The sequence below is a fragment of the Populus trichocarpa genome, chromosome 8, assembly GCF_000002775.5.
Source record: "Populus trichocarpa isolate Nisqually-1 chromosome 8, P.trichocarpa_v4.1, whole genome shotgun sequence".
NCBI classification, from domain to species: Eukaryota; Viridiplantae; Streptophyta; class Magnoliopsida; order Malpighiales; family Salicaceae; genus Populus; species Populus trichocarpa.
The window spans coordinates 13,403,282-13,416,734 of NC_037292.2; the positions used below are offsets into that span (position 1 = coordinate 13,403,282).

General features: G+C 32.0%; 2 protein-coding genes and 1 non-coding gene across 5 annotated transcripts; 1 reads left to right on the forward strand and 2 right to left on the reverse strand.

Annotated features, from left to right (window-relative positions):
- The first annotated feature begins 7,190 nt into the window (after positions 1–7,190).
- On the forward strand, positions 7,191–11,263 carry LOC7473229 (transcription factor BHLH094). Of its 3 annotated transcripts, none has more exons than XM_024606206.2 (6): positions 7,191–7,609; positions 7,769–7,999; positions 8,165–8,230; positions 8,662–8,730; positions 8,848–8,919; positions 10,951–11,263. In XM_024606206.2, exons 1-6 carry the CDS (start codon positions 7,367–7,369, stop codon positions 11,005–11,007), a joined length of 738 nt encoding a protein of 245 aa, XP_024461974.2. In that variant the 5' UTR covers positions 7,191–7,366; the 3' UTR covers positions 11,008–11,263. The 3 variants fall into 3 exon arrangements, with proteins under 3 accessions (XP_024461974.2, XP_024461975.2, XP_002311780.2); XM_024606207.2 differs by lacking the exon at positions 10,951–11,263 and adding an exon at positions 9,586–10,119 and having other exon boundaries at positions 7,192–7,609; XM_002311744.4 differs by lacking the exon at positions 10,951–11,263 and adding an exon at positions 9,599–10,119 and having other exon boundaries at positions 7,195–7,609.
- On the reverse strand, positions 10,173–12,675 carry LOC7473230 (protein SHORT HYPOCOTYL IN WHITE LIGHT 1). Its single transcript, XM_002312655.4, has 4 exons — positions 12,408–12,675; positions 12,118–12,330; positions 10,991–11,056; positions 10,173–10,610 (listed from the first exon to the last, which is right to left on the reverse strand). Exons 1-4 carry the CDS (start codon positions 12,594–12,596, stop codon positions 10,467–10,469), a joined length of 612 nt encoding a protein of 203 aa, XP_002312691.1. The 5' UTR covers positions 12,597–12,675; the 3' UTR covers positions 10,173–10,466.
- A 505-nt stretch (positions 12,676–13,180) lies between these two features.
- On the reverse strand, positions 13,181–13,252 carry TRNAN-GUU (transfer RNA asparagine (anticodon GUU)). The gene has a single exon. It is a non-coding gene; the product is annotated as a tRNA-Asn (tRNA).
- Positions 13,253–13,453: the final 201 nt, after the last annotated feature.

Here is a 13,453-nt window from a genome sequence, read left to right on the forward strand (position 1 = left end):
TCAATATATAAAAAGCTTTTGAAAAAACGTTTTTGATGTTTTTATATAAAAAATAATTTTTTAAAAATAAAAAAATATTATTGTAATATATTTCTAAATAAAATATATTTTAAAAAATAAATATAATTACACTTCCAAATACGATAGCAAACTGCAATCACACCGTGCGAATTTTTAATGCAGAGAATTCTTTTTACCATTAATTTTCAGGGGATGTTTCTCCCAGTTTATTGTTTGTCTGCTACATTTTCGTTTAAAACGATCAGAACTCAAATTCATAAGTCTTGATTTAAGATGCAAGTTGTATATTTTTTTTGTTAGTATGTATAAAAAAAAGGCATGGATCAAACATATAGGGTGACCTAATTGAAAGTCCGTCATTGTTTAAAATGTTACTGCTGTATCAACTTCGGATTATATTACTATTTACACCTCTACTATAGTTTAATTAAATGTTCTTTTATGTCCCACTATACTGCGGTTCAAATTAATTTTTTTAATATAAAAAAAAAACATCTAAGTTGTAGTTAATATTTTTTAGTAAAAAAAACTAAAATTGTATTGATATTGATCCAATATAACCGGTTAATTTAATTCAACTCGAGTCATGAGACCGGGATAACACCAAAAAAAATAAATCGAAACAAATTATGAAGCTTAATTTAGAATCAACTCAATATTGAATGATAAAATTAAAAAAAACAAAAAAAACAAAAAAAAAACCGTTAAAGTCAACAAAATAAACTTGTGACCCGAGTAATAAGACTGTGATAACCTCATAGAAAGTTAATAAAAAAACAAACTATGATGCTCAAGTCCCAATCAACCTAATGTTAAATAATTAAATAAAAAGCAAAATCAAATAAAAAAAGATAGAAACAATGACCCGAGTCAACCCGAATTAACCTGTCAAACCCGAGTAAAGAGACCATGATAACTTCATATAAAACAAATCAAAACAAGTTATGAAGTTTAATATCCAGTAAACCTAATGTTGAATGATAAAATTAAAGAAAAAATAAGTTGAAAACTAAAAAAAAAATATCATAAATGTTTTTTTTAGGACTAAAGTGTATACTGCCTTGGCCTTTAAGTGTTCACTGCTACAATGAAATGCTAGGGGGTTTTAGTATATTAATAGGATTTGGGTCCATGCTTTGCTGCGAGTTGGATAAAAAACATATAACCACACTAAAAAATATAAACGGTGTTATTTCTTCTTGTAAACAATGAAATATTTGAAATGATGATTAAAAACTTGACTAGTGTATCGGAATAAATTAATTAACCACCATAAGTGTTAATAAATAAAAAAAAGTTGGCGTGACTTGTTTGACCAAGCGGGCAAACAACTAACTGGCCGTTTAACTCAAATAATAATCTCATTAAAAAAAAAAAGCATCCATCATTCTAGTTTTGTCTAGCTCTAACTTAAATATGAAAACAAAAAACTGCCAAAGCATTAAACTGGAAAAAAAAAATGAGGGAGTGAAATGAGAAAACGAAGATAAATTGTATCGATCCGAGTTAATACACTAAATTTATAACTTGGATAATGAACAAGACCGTAACGAGTTAACCCGACTAGATAATTTATCTTTCATTTTCCTTCCCTCACTCTCTTTCTAATTGGACCTTCATTGAGTTTTAATTGACCACAAATCGGATTAAATCTAGAAGCAAATACAAGAGTTATGAAAGAATTTAAGTTAAAACTTTAAAAATATGGCATATTATATTGATCTCAGACATCTTTAATAAGCAAACTAAATTTAGAACCCGAGTTAAAATATGATCCCAATCAAGCATAATGTTTTTAAGCTAAGCGATAAAAAATGATAAAACTATTTTTTTAAAAAAAAAAACAATGATAACAAAAGGCTAAATCAACAAGGTCTAATAATTTTTTTTAATAAACTTATATTTTACCTAAATAAAGATTAAAAAGAATTGCAAAACAAAAACCATAAAAAACCTAGGTACATGGGCCAAACAACCGAATGCCTCTAAACATATGAAAAAAAAGAAGCCCAAGCCCTATTTTTTTAAGTCGTCTGCCCTTTTTATTGAAAATAAATAAATAAATCAGGCGACATATAATCTACTGAAGTAAACAATGTGTTGCTCATCTACCTAGAATGCGGCCACCATAATGGTGGCCGGAAAATCAAGGCAAAGGTATTTTTTACTAAAAAACTCTTTATTTTTCAACCCATTTTAACTTAAAAAATACCTTATAAACACCCACACAACACTCAGAAATCAATTTATCAACCTAAAAAACTAAAAATACAGCCCAAAAACATGAAATCAATTCGGATTAGATTTTTCTTCCTCGACCTTGATCTTATATGTTATCTTAAAAAAATTGCAAAAACCCCCCCTCCCTTCCTCCATATTCGTAAACCATCTATATAATTTTACATATTCATTGTTATAAAATTTGATCAAGTTTAGCACTTAACTTATTAATTTAAAATGATAATATTTCAAGATTTAGAATATTTCTTAAAAAAAATAAAATAAACCAAGTTGACCATGTTATTGGTTAAATTACTGGGTTGATCATGTTTGATCACATCAACTCCTATATAGTTCAATATGAAACTTGGTCTGGGCAAACAAATTATTAGATCAACGTACCTTATATCAAGTTCATCTATCCTACACTCACATGAGATGTTCCCAACTTTTTTTTTTTACAAAACACTTAGGTAGCGTTTAATTGTTGTACCGAGACAAGGACAATAAATACAAAGAAGACAAAACAAAATAAGATTATGACATAATTGTATTTGGTAGCATTAGACAAGACAAAATGACTGTTTATATATCATGTTTGATTATGGTGGACAAAACATGCTAAATTATAAAAAAAATCTATTTTTCTCTTAATATGTATTTAAACTTGCATATTTTAAAAAAAGTTATTTGATATTTTATTTTTTTACTTTGGTTTATATCAAGTGCTAAAATTAATAATATTACAATAACCCTATTTATAAAATCATAACTGACTTAATGAGTTGATTTGGGGTCTAAACTGGTTTAAGTTTAAGAAAAAATAGAGGAAGTATTGACTAGACTTGATCAAGTCAAAAACTCAGGTCAACTCGGGATAAAACACAGGTCAAAAACTCATTGACTATTTTTGAAAAAAAAAAAAATTTGGGTCAACCGAGTTGACCCTCCCAACTCATGACCTGAACCTTGTCTCGGGTCGACTCCCGAGTCGGATTTGAAAACTATGATAATAATCATTTTTATTCATACATTGACGCGAGTCAACCCATGTTGACCCTTCTAACTTGTGACCTGGGCCTTGCTCCAGTTGATTCTCGAGTTTCTTTTTAAAACTACAATAATAACAACTTTTATCTTTATATTGATCTGATCAACCTCAGTTGACCCTCTCAAACCTTAATCATGGCCTTACTCCAGGTTGACCCCTCAATCAACTTTTAAAACTATGATAATAATCACTTTTATCTTTATGTTGACCTGGGTCAATGATCAACCCCAATTGTAACCCGAGCTTCGCCCCGGATCAATCCTCGATTCGGGTTTTAAAACTATGATAATAACTATTTTTATTCTAACGCTGACTCGGGTCAACCCGAGCCTCGACCAGTGACCCGAGCTTTGCCCCCGATCGACTCCCGAGTTGTGTTTTAAAACTATGATAATAATTATTTTTATTCTTATATGTTTTAGTTGGACAATTTTGAAATTGAGAATTTTTTATATGAATTTTTTATTAAAAAAATTATAAAACATGTTATCTCTAAACCTTCTATTTTAAAAATATAAAAATTCACTTTAAAACTATAACAGAGAATTATTTCTATAACTAAATATATCTTTATCTTTATTTTATTTTTATCTTCCTTCCCTGCAGTAGACCAACCAAGTGCTACCCTAAAAACACGGAAGAAAGTATTAGTGGACAGACCCACGCTAATGAGGAGGTTAACTGTAGAAGAGAAGATAACACGGGGCCACTCAACGATGGTCCTCAAATATCAACTCATTAAGACCCATGATTATCTGAAATCAACAACTCAAAAACCATCATCATGCAACTCTTCTACGTCGTTTAACATCATAACTAGCTTTGATACCCGCGCGATGCCGCGGGTCATTTTTTTTGCATAAAAAAAATAAAAATTTAAAAATATTGGGTTTTTCTGCAAAGTTATACCAAAGAATCTTGGGTTTGGCTAAAACGCCTGACCTAAGAGTAATATTTATAATATTAATAATAAAATTAAACTTGTATGACCCAAGTTTAAGTGAGTCTGGCTGTAACACCGGACCCAAGAATACTGGATGTGGGTCTGGCTATAAGGTCGTGTCATAAAAGTGTGATAATTAAATAGATTAATTAAAAAAAACAAAGAACAAAAATTAACAGGAAGGAAAAAACTAATAAAGAAAAGGAAAAAAAATTGAATTAATTGGGTCAACCTTTTAAACCAGGTTATCCCGTAAAACCTGGGATTTGCGTTATGAAAGTTTGATAACTAAATAGAAAAAAAAATGACGGGTTTACCTAGAATTAACCGGGTTAACCCATCAAACCAAGTTAACCCGTCAAGCCCAGGATACGTGTCATGAAAGTATGAAAGTCTGATAATTAAATAGAAAGAAAATTAATTTTAACAAACTAAACTAAATGAAAAAAATAACTCGTCAAATCAGGTTAACCCATCAAACCCGAGATTCGTATCATGAAAATCTGATAACTAAATAAAAAAAAATTCAACATTAACAAACTAAATAAAAAAAAAATTCATAAAAAAATTAAAAAGAAAAAACAAAAGGAAAAAACAATTATATAATATAATACAATATAATAATAATAATTATTATAATTATAATTATAATGAAAAAACGTGGGGAAAATTTCAAAAAATGAAAAAAAAGTGGGGAAAGGTAAAGCTAAAGCTAAATTCTCAACTAACTCAATATTGAAAAAAATAAATTTAACAAAGATAATTTTTTAAAAAAAACATGTGGGGAAAACACTGTAGCCAAACAAAAATCATGTAAGGGAAACACTGTAGTAATCCATAGTATTTTTTTTTTAATAAAAAAAGCTACAAAGTTAATCTCTCAACCAGCTTAATATATAAAAAAAACCGACAAAGGCTATCTTAAAAAAAACGAAGAAGTCAATTTTGGGTAAAAGAAATGAAAAAAAAATCTACAAAAAAGGAAACAAAAGCGAAAAAAAAACACGTGAGGAAAGCTACAGTGTTTTAAAGAAAAAGACAAAAAAAAATAATAATAATAATAATAAAATATGTAAAAAATGACAATTTTGAAAAGAAAAAAAAAACTACAAAGCTAGATTATCAGCCAGCTCAATATTGAAGAAATAAATTCGATAAAGATAATTTTTTAAAAAAATATATTGGGGAATTTTTTTTTTTTTAAAAAAAACTACAAAGCTAAATTCTCAACCAACTTAATATAAAAAAAATAAAATCTACAAAGACTATTTTGAAAAAAAAAAATAAAGAAATCATTTAAAAAAAGAAAACAATGTATGAGAATATTATAGCAATCCATAATGTTTTAAAGAAGAAAACTACATAGTTAAATTTTCAACCAGCTCAATATTTAAAAAAAATTAGCAAAGATAATTTTGAAACAAAAAAATTAAGAAAAAAAACAAAACAAAAAAAAGAAGAAGAAATCAATTTTGGGTAAAAAAAAAATCATAAAAAAACATGTTAAAAAAAAAAACAAAAGCAAAAAACAAAACCGAAAAAAAAAAAAAATACAGTTAAAAACCTACGCGTTTTAGAGTTCTTATTAATGATACACATAATTATTAGACATTAATTATCATGGAAAATGATATCCTAATCAAGAAAGAAATAAAGCATATAAAAACTATGACGTCCATCCAAACCATTTTTACAGTATAAGAAACAAAATTTTATAAAAACACTTAATAGATAAAAATTTAAAAAAATAAAGAGGAGTAGACAAAATATAGTCGGATTATAAATTTAGGCGGACCTAATTAAAACCTATTGGTTTTTTTAATAAAATATTTTTTAAAATAATATTATTTTAATTTTGTATTTGAAATAAATGAATTAACTAAATCAACTAAAACCTAAGCATGGACAAAGAGCTCAGAGAAAGAGAGTTTAAAAGGAAATTGATTAAAACAAAAATTGAAAGAGGTGGATAAATTACTATGCACGCATAAAAAATATTAACTCGAGATTTTAAATCAATGAATGTTATTTATTTCTTCGGTTTAACTCGAGATTTTAAATCAATGAATGTTATTTATCCCTTCGGTTTTTTATTTAATAGTTCTTATTTTTTTATATTATTTTTTTGAGCTTTTTATCAAATTGAATTTTTGTCATTTTCATTATCTAACATTGAAATGTTATTTTTTCTATTGATTTGTTTTGTTTTGGTTTTAAATTTGATCTTTCTTTGTTTTCTTTTGATTTTAGATTTTTGATTCGATTTGTTTTGTAAAATGTTTGCTTTTTTTAATTTTTAAAAAAGAAATTTCACCCTTGAATCATCAATGTCTTTTTCACCATAATTTTTTTGTTTGGCATTTAGTCCTCATTCTTTTATATTACTATTTTATTCAAGAGGGGCTTTTATCAAATTATTATTTTTTTCAATTTCATCCTCTGATATCGGGTTGGTTGTGAATTGAGAGTCGTGATTTTCATCATTAGAGTTGCATCGGGTTCATGATCAAGATGACTAGTTTAAAAGGTTGACTCGGGTGACATTGGTTTTTTTTATCCTTCGACACCTTGCATTCTATCATTTTTTCAGGTTTTTTTAAAAATTATCATGGCTTCATGCCTGAATTGTATGTCAATAAACACACTCAAGTTTGCTTAGTCATTTATTTTTTTTATTTTTTATTAATTAAAAAAAAACAATAAAAATACATTTTAATCTAATATTATGATGGGATAAGATAATTTTATTCGATTTTATGATCTAAATTTTAACTTTTTCTTATTTTTTTAATCACAATTGTGATCTCTTGATTATTTTTATGCTAATATTTTTTTTTTCAGCCCGCAGCACAACATGCGTCGAGTCACGGACTAGTAAAGTCTAAAAGCTCACAATAACTGCTGACTCCCTGTCTCACTCCACTAGAAGTAAGTGACCACTTCAGTAGTCAGAGTCCTATTTAGTTCCAACTCCCAAGGAAGTGAGTGATAGATAGCACAGTGCACACAAACCTCCACTGTCTAAGGAGATCACACGCCAACATCAACACTTGTCTCCCCCTCCCCCTCTCCTTGTCTCTCTATTCTAAATGTGCTAGTTCTCTTCTTTATTTACTGGGATTGGGGTTTTAATGATCAGGATGGATCCGCCTGCAATGATGAACGAAGGGGGCCCCTACACTTTAGAGGAGATCTGGCAATTTCCCATCAATGGTAGCGGAAGAGGGCAGTTTGAATTACTTAATTTGGAGCGGAGAGCAGCAGCTTCTGCCAGGAAACGCCGCGAGGTTGATTTGGATGTTGATGATTCTTCTTCTTCAAAGCCTACAACTCTCTCTCCTACCAATGCCAATACCAACACCAACGGACTTCTGGTATTTTATCCATCTCTGGATTTCTTTCTGATCTATTTTATTTAATGTTTTATTGATCTAAATCAGCAACAGTCTTGAGGTTTACAGTTCAAGATTTAGAACGAGGTTTTTAGGACTTAGCTGTTCCTGTTTTTTACTTTTGAACTGAATTGGGAGCAGAATGATTGTGGTGGTAAGCGGCTTAAAGCATGGGGGAGTAGAGATGACAATCATCATCATCATCATCAACAACAACAACAACAACAGCATGATTCTAGAAGTGAAGCAGAACCCAGTTCAGGCAAGCTTGTGGAACACAAACCTCAACCACCAGAACCGCCCAAACAAGATTATATCCACGTACGAGCAAGAAGGGGTCAAGCTACTGATAGCCACAGTCTAGCTGAAAGAGTAACTTTCTTTGTTTATATCCTCTTAAACTAATATCTATTTTGAAAAGAGAAACTAAAAAATGTATTTTTTTTAGTATTTAGTGAATGATAATCATGACATTTGATGGAGAGTTTTCATCCAACAACGTATGACTTTTGCTTATGAGAACTGTTATGTGGACAGGCTAGGAGAGAAAAGATAAGCGAAAGGATGAAAATTCTTCAGGATATCGTCCCAGGTTGTAACAAGGTATGGTACAGGAATTAACTTAAAATCCATATTTGTTTCCTTTCTGACAAGGAAAATTTATTTTGATTGAGTCCCAAAACACTTGCATGTTTGGTCCATCATCCATCTAGTCTTGCAGAAAAATATTGTGAAATGAATTTAGATGTCAATTTGTCAATAGATATGTTAGAGTAATGGAGGACTGGGATTTAGGCAACAATAAGCCTAAATTCACTGTTGTAAAAATTGTGGATTATTATAAAAGAACACTTTTGAGGTTGTTCTTGAGCTTCCTTATGCTAACATTTGTTTGAGCAAAGTTTGACAAGGCAGATGTTTGGAGTTCACTTCTGTAAAAATTATATTATAAAGGAGTAGTTTTGAGCTTGATTTTGATTTTTTGGATTATATTTATTAGAATACTGTCAGATAAGGCAGATGCTTTGATGCAGGTTACCGGCAAGGCCCTGGTCCTTGACGAGATTATCAATTACATCCAATCATTACAACGTCAGGTTGAGGTATGAATTCTTATTTCTTATAATGGACTGAGTGCAGAAACAAGCTGTATTCCTTTTGTTCTCGTTTTATCCCTATTGACTTTAGTATTAAGTCCTACAAATTACTGGGAATTGCAGTTTCTATCAATGAAGCTTGAAGCAGTTAATTTGAATATGAACCCTGGAACTGAAGTCTTTCCTTCTAAAGATGTAAGTGCCAACACCCTGTCCTGTCGCTATTTTAAGCATACTTGAATTGTTAGAGTACTCAGCATTTCCGCGGTTGTTTTATGCTCTATTGTTACACATGGTGGTTTATTTCAAACCACCAAGAGGAAGAGGGCATCCAGAGTCCCTCAGTCATCCTTTACCATGTAGATGAGATGGTTGGCAGTTCATACGAAGCAGAGATGTATTATCAAAGGAGGATTATTGAGGATAGTTAAACAATCTCTGCTTCTTTTAGATTCCTCCCTCCTTATTTTCTTTGATTTTTGATCTGTTAGGAAATAGAGTTTATCGTCTTACCAGAGTTTGCATGATATACTTGGTTGTGCAATCTTGCTTTTGCTTTTTCCTCTTTCTGCTTAGGCATTACTATAGCACAACATTAAATTCTGTCGTAGATTAACCTTGCAAGTGGCAGACATGCTTAAAATGACAGATTGCCTTAATGAGTTGACCTCCTCTATATGATCTTTTAATGGTGATTTTCCAAGGTGATGACTTCTAGCTTTGTGTAGTTTGATTTTTGACATTGATGAATAAGAGAAAAGAGTTGAGAGCCGGGTCTAAGTTTATGTTGATAAATAGAAAGTGAGCAAAGATGCTGTGATTTCCTTTGTTTCATGAATCATGAATCTCATGAAGAATCAGTTTTCCATTTCAGTTTGGCCAACATACTTTTGATACTGCTGGCATGGCATTTGGTTCACAAGCCACGAGGGAATACAATCACTGTACATCACCGGAATGGTTGCATATGCAGGTTGGTGGTGGTTTTCAAAGAACGTCATAATATAGAAAATCCTCCTCAATTACCAGCAAGAACCTTCAAGTGGCAATGCTTCTTCTTCCTTCATTGGCTGTCAAAATATACGCGCTAGGTTAAAACGAATAACACGTTTCCAATTCAAGCTGCTCTGAACATCTCCATTTGTGCTGCTCTGAACATCTCCATTTGTTTGTGTTGGAAAATGATCCTTTTACTCCATATATCTTAACAGGCATAATGTTCTTGTCTGTACTAATACGCGTACAGATCCTCCTAGAATGGGTATTAATCTTGTTAGATAAAGTTGCATGTCTAATATTTCTAGTGATCACATCTTGTATAAACTTTATTTTTGCGTTGTGTTTGTTAAGAAGCTGAAAGCTTATTCAACAAAGGATGCCTGTTTGTGTTGTGTATCTTCGGGAGTCCAAAGTTGACGAGGGTTGCTCTCTGTGCTTAACTCTGTTCATTTTAGCTAATATGAAGAGACTGCACTTCAATCGTCCCATTATTTCGAGAAAAATGAGTGATTCTTCTTTACAGCCTGCTGTGGTGATCTAAAAATAATAATAACAATAAAATCCTAATGAATTAAGCCAATAAAGGAGCGTGCGCTATCGGGAGAGAGGGGGTGCGGGGGGTTGGAGCCTTGGAGGTATGTTCGGTACCATTGGTAGCAATCCCATTGCCAAATTTTAGCTTGTAGAAATAACCAGCAGCATTTGCGAGGAAATCCAAAAGAGTGCTCCAGAAAAAAGTAATATTATGCCACTGGCTGTGTTGTACCGAAGGAACTTCCACCCTTGCTAGAAGTGTTCTCGCTTGACTGGAAGTACGAAACGGCTGTCCAGACAACACGCAGGAGCAGGATCACCACAAACACGGTGCTTCCAAGAGTGCAAACCACCTGCAATAAACATTTACCATCACTAAGTTACTAGCTCATTTCTCCAATATACCATCGACTGTAGAAACCACATCACCTGGTAAAATACTTTAGGTTCACTTGCCTGTTGATAGGTTTGATCAAGAGAAATATTTCTCCCACGGAAACATGGAAAATATGCTATTTGATTGTGCTTATATTATATTATATAGTGGTCCTAGCAGAAAGTAAAATTAGAATATACTCTTAGAAGGAGGTCACCTTCTCAACTTCTTTTCCCAAAAAAGATTATATATATATATATTACCTACTTCCGCATATCATACATGTTCCTAATCCTTGTGCTTTTTCAACATTGAAGGTATCTAAACCACTCAGAATTGGCAATGGTCAAGGGATACCTCAAGAAGCGCTTTAACAATAGAAAGTGCAGCCAACAGCAGAATCCCATCAACAGCAAAAGACACCTGAATTCCCGGTATGAAAGATTTTAGAAGAACAGAAGAAAATAAGAGTAGGCAATCATATCCTCAAAAGAAAAAAAAGGAGTGAGCCATTAGCAGCAGTTTGAGTGATATTCAGAGTTCATAATTTAGCAATTTCTATGCAGTCTTTTCTTCTCAAAACAGGATCTGTTAACTACATAAAAAAACCACCACCATTATTTCTGCCAAGCCTTGCATGTGTCAGGTTCGATAAATATTTTCATGGCAGATGGTTTCCTACTCAACTTCAAGTGAAACTTGAGGAGTGTCAATGTTCCAGTCACAAAAATTGTGATATAAGCTATACCTCACTAAACTGCAATTTAAATTCCTTCCATAAATCACTGGTTGGCATACTTCACTCGTATCAATAAAAAAAAAGATGTGAATTTTCTACTAAATTCAAACTCTCTGTTAGATCCTCTACGATAAGCATGCTAGAGGGATTTCCTGGTGAAACACTTCAATTTTATACTTTTATTTTCTCAACCAAGTCAATCAAATTCACTGGCATCTCCTCACACTTCAGACTTCAGCATCCCTGTGCTATACAACCTGCAAACTAGAGTCTATTTTCTACTGCCATACAAGAACTGCATCAGCTCACGGATACATGAACAGACCTTTCTCTATGCTGTGACCAGAACGGTTCAACTACATTAGCTCACAATCCAGAAGAATAATTTAATGTTTTAGACTTGCTCACCCCTCGATCATGGGGATAGGCCATAGCCTGCCCATCATACAACCAAGCATATCTGCAATATAATAAATAGCCTATTTACAATATTAAACTTCCCAGCCTCCAATTTGAGGGATCTTGTTCAAACAGTACTTAACCTCATCAGCTGCCTAAATCAACTAAAATATAGAGAAAAAACATGACCATTCGAGGGAGTATTGAATCTGCTGGCTTTAAACCATTGAAAAAAAAACCTTTCATCCTATATTCTTAATGGGCATTTTTAACAATTCAATGTTCAAATTAAGCTACAACAAAGGTGAGCAGCCAAGACTGGACAAGAGAAGAAAAGATAATTTACCAACTGGGGTGATATAACAGCAGGTAACATAGAGCGAGAAGCTTTCTTGGCTCTCTTAGATAACTTCTTGAACATGCTTTGCAAGAACCTGATTAGTAAATCAATGCTACTCTCTGTCTCATCCTCATCACTGATCTCCTCTTCGTCGACCATCATGTCATAATTATCATCAAAGAAGACTTCATTAATCTCCTCAGGCACGTCACTATCCAACTGGGGAGGATAAAAATGTTAATTATATAATAATTATTAAATGATGAACTGATCAGTATTACAAGGGATACTCTCACCTTGCCATGACAAATGATGAATGGATTTTTGGGGGTCTTGTAAGGAGGGGCGAGGCAGCGGAAGTAGAAGGATTGGTGAGAGAGTGAGAGCTTTGGAGCGTGTGAGAGCACTGTGAGATGGAGGAGATGCTTGGTAGTTGGTCTGAAAATAAGACTAAAACCTAGTGATAAGGTTTTTGTTATTGCCATTTTTTCAGTTTGCCGGGTGTGGCTTCAGATTACTGGAAGCCTCGAGTCGAGTAGTGAAGTGGCATATTAGGCGCGTGTGGAAAAAGGAGAAAAAAAAAGTATAACAGCAAATTTATTTAAAAAAAAAAAATTAAAGTGAATCGAATTAAACCAAAAAACAACCGATTGGTTCAGTTTTATATTTTTTAAAACTTAATAAATTTAATTTAATTGATGAAACACCTTTTAGTTAACTATTTTTACATGTTTTAATTTAATTAATTTTTAATTTATACTGAGTTTTTTTATTTGGTTTAATTTTTTTAATTTTTAAAATTTAAAATCAAAACCAAGCCTGGCATGGTATTTTTAAATTTCCTAATCAAAATTATCCAAAAATTCAAAAAACTACTCCATTCAAGTTAATTTCAGATTAGTTTTTATAAATAATTTGATTAATTCACCCTCTACTCATTTTCATTGATCCAAGCTTTTGTAATCTGATTAATTAAATATTTTTGTTAGTTTAAGCCTTAAGGACCAAGGACTTGCTGAAAGAGATGCTGAAGGCGATGCATCGTGAAAGAATTCGGAATGAATCAAATCTCCCCAAGTAGGATTCGAACCTACGACCAGTCAGTTAACAGCCGACCGCTCTACCACTGAGCTACTGAGGAACAACGGGAGATTAGATCTCATAGAGTTCAATTCCCGTTTTCAACCCACGACCAATATGAGCTCGAAGTTTCCTTCGTCCTGACACGTGGTACGTCTTTAAAAAGAAGAGAGTTCAAGTATGGACGAAACATTTAGATTTTTTTTAATCTTAATTGCCTGGGCCATGCAAGTTAGTCAGGCACACCATGTTTGGGCCAGGC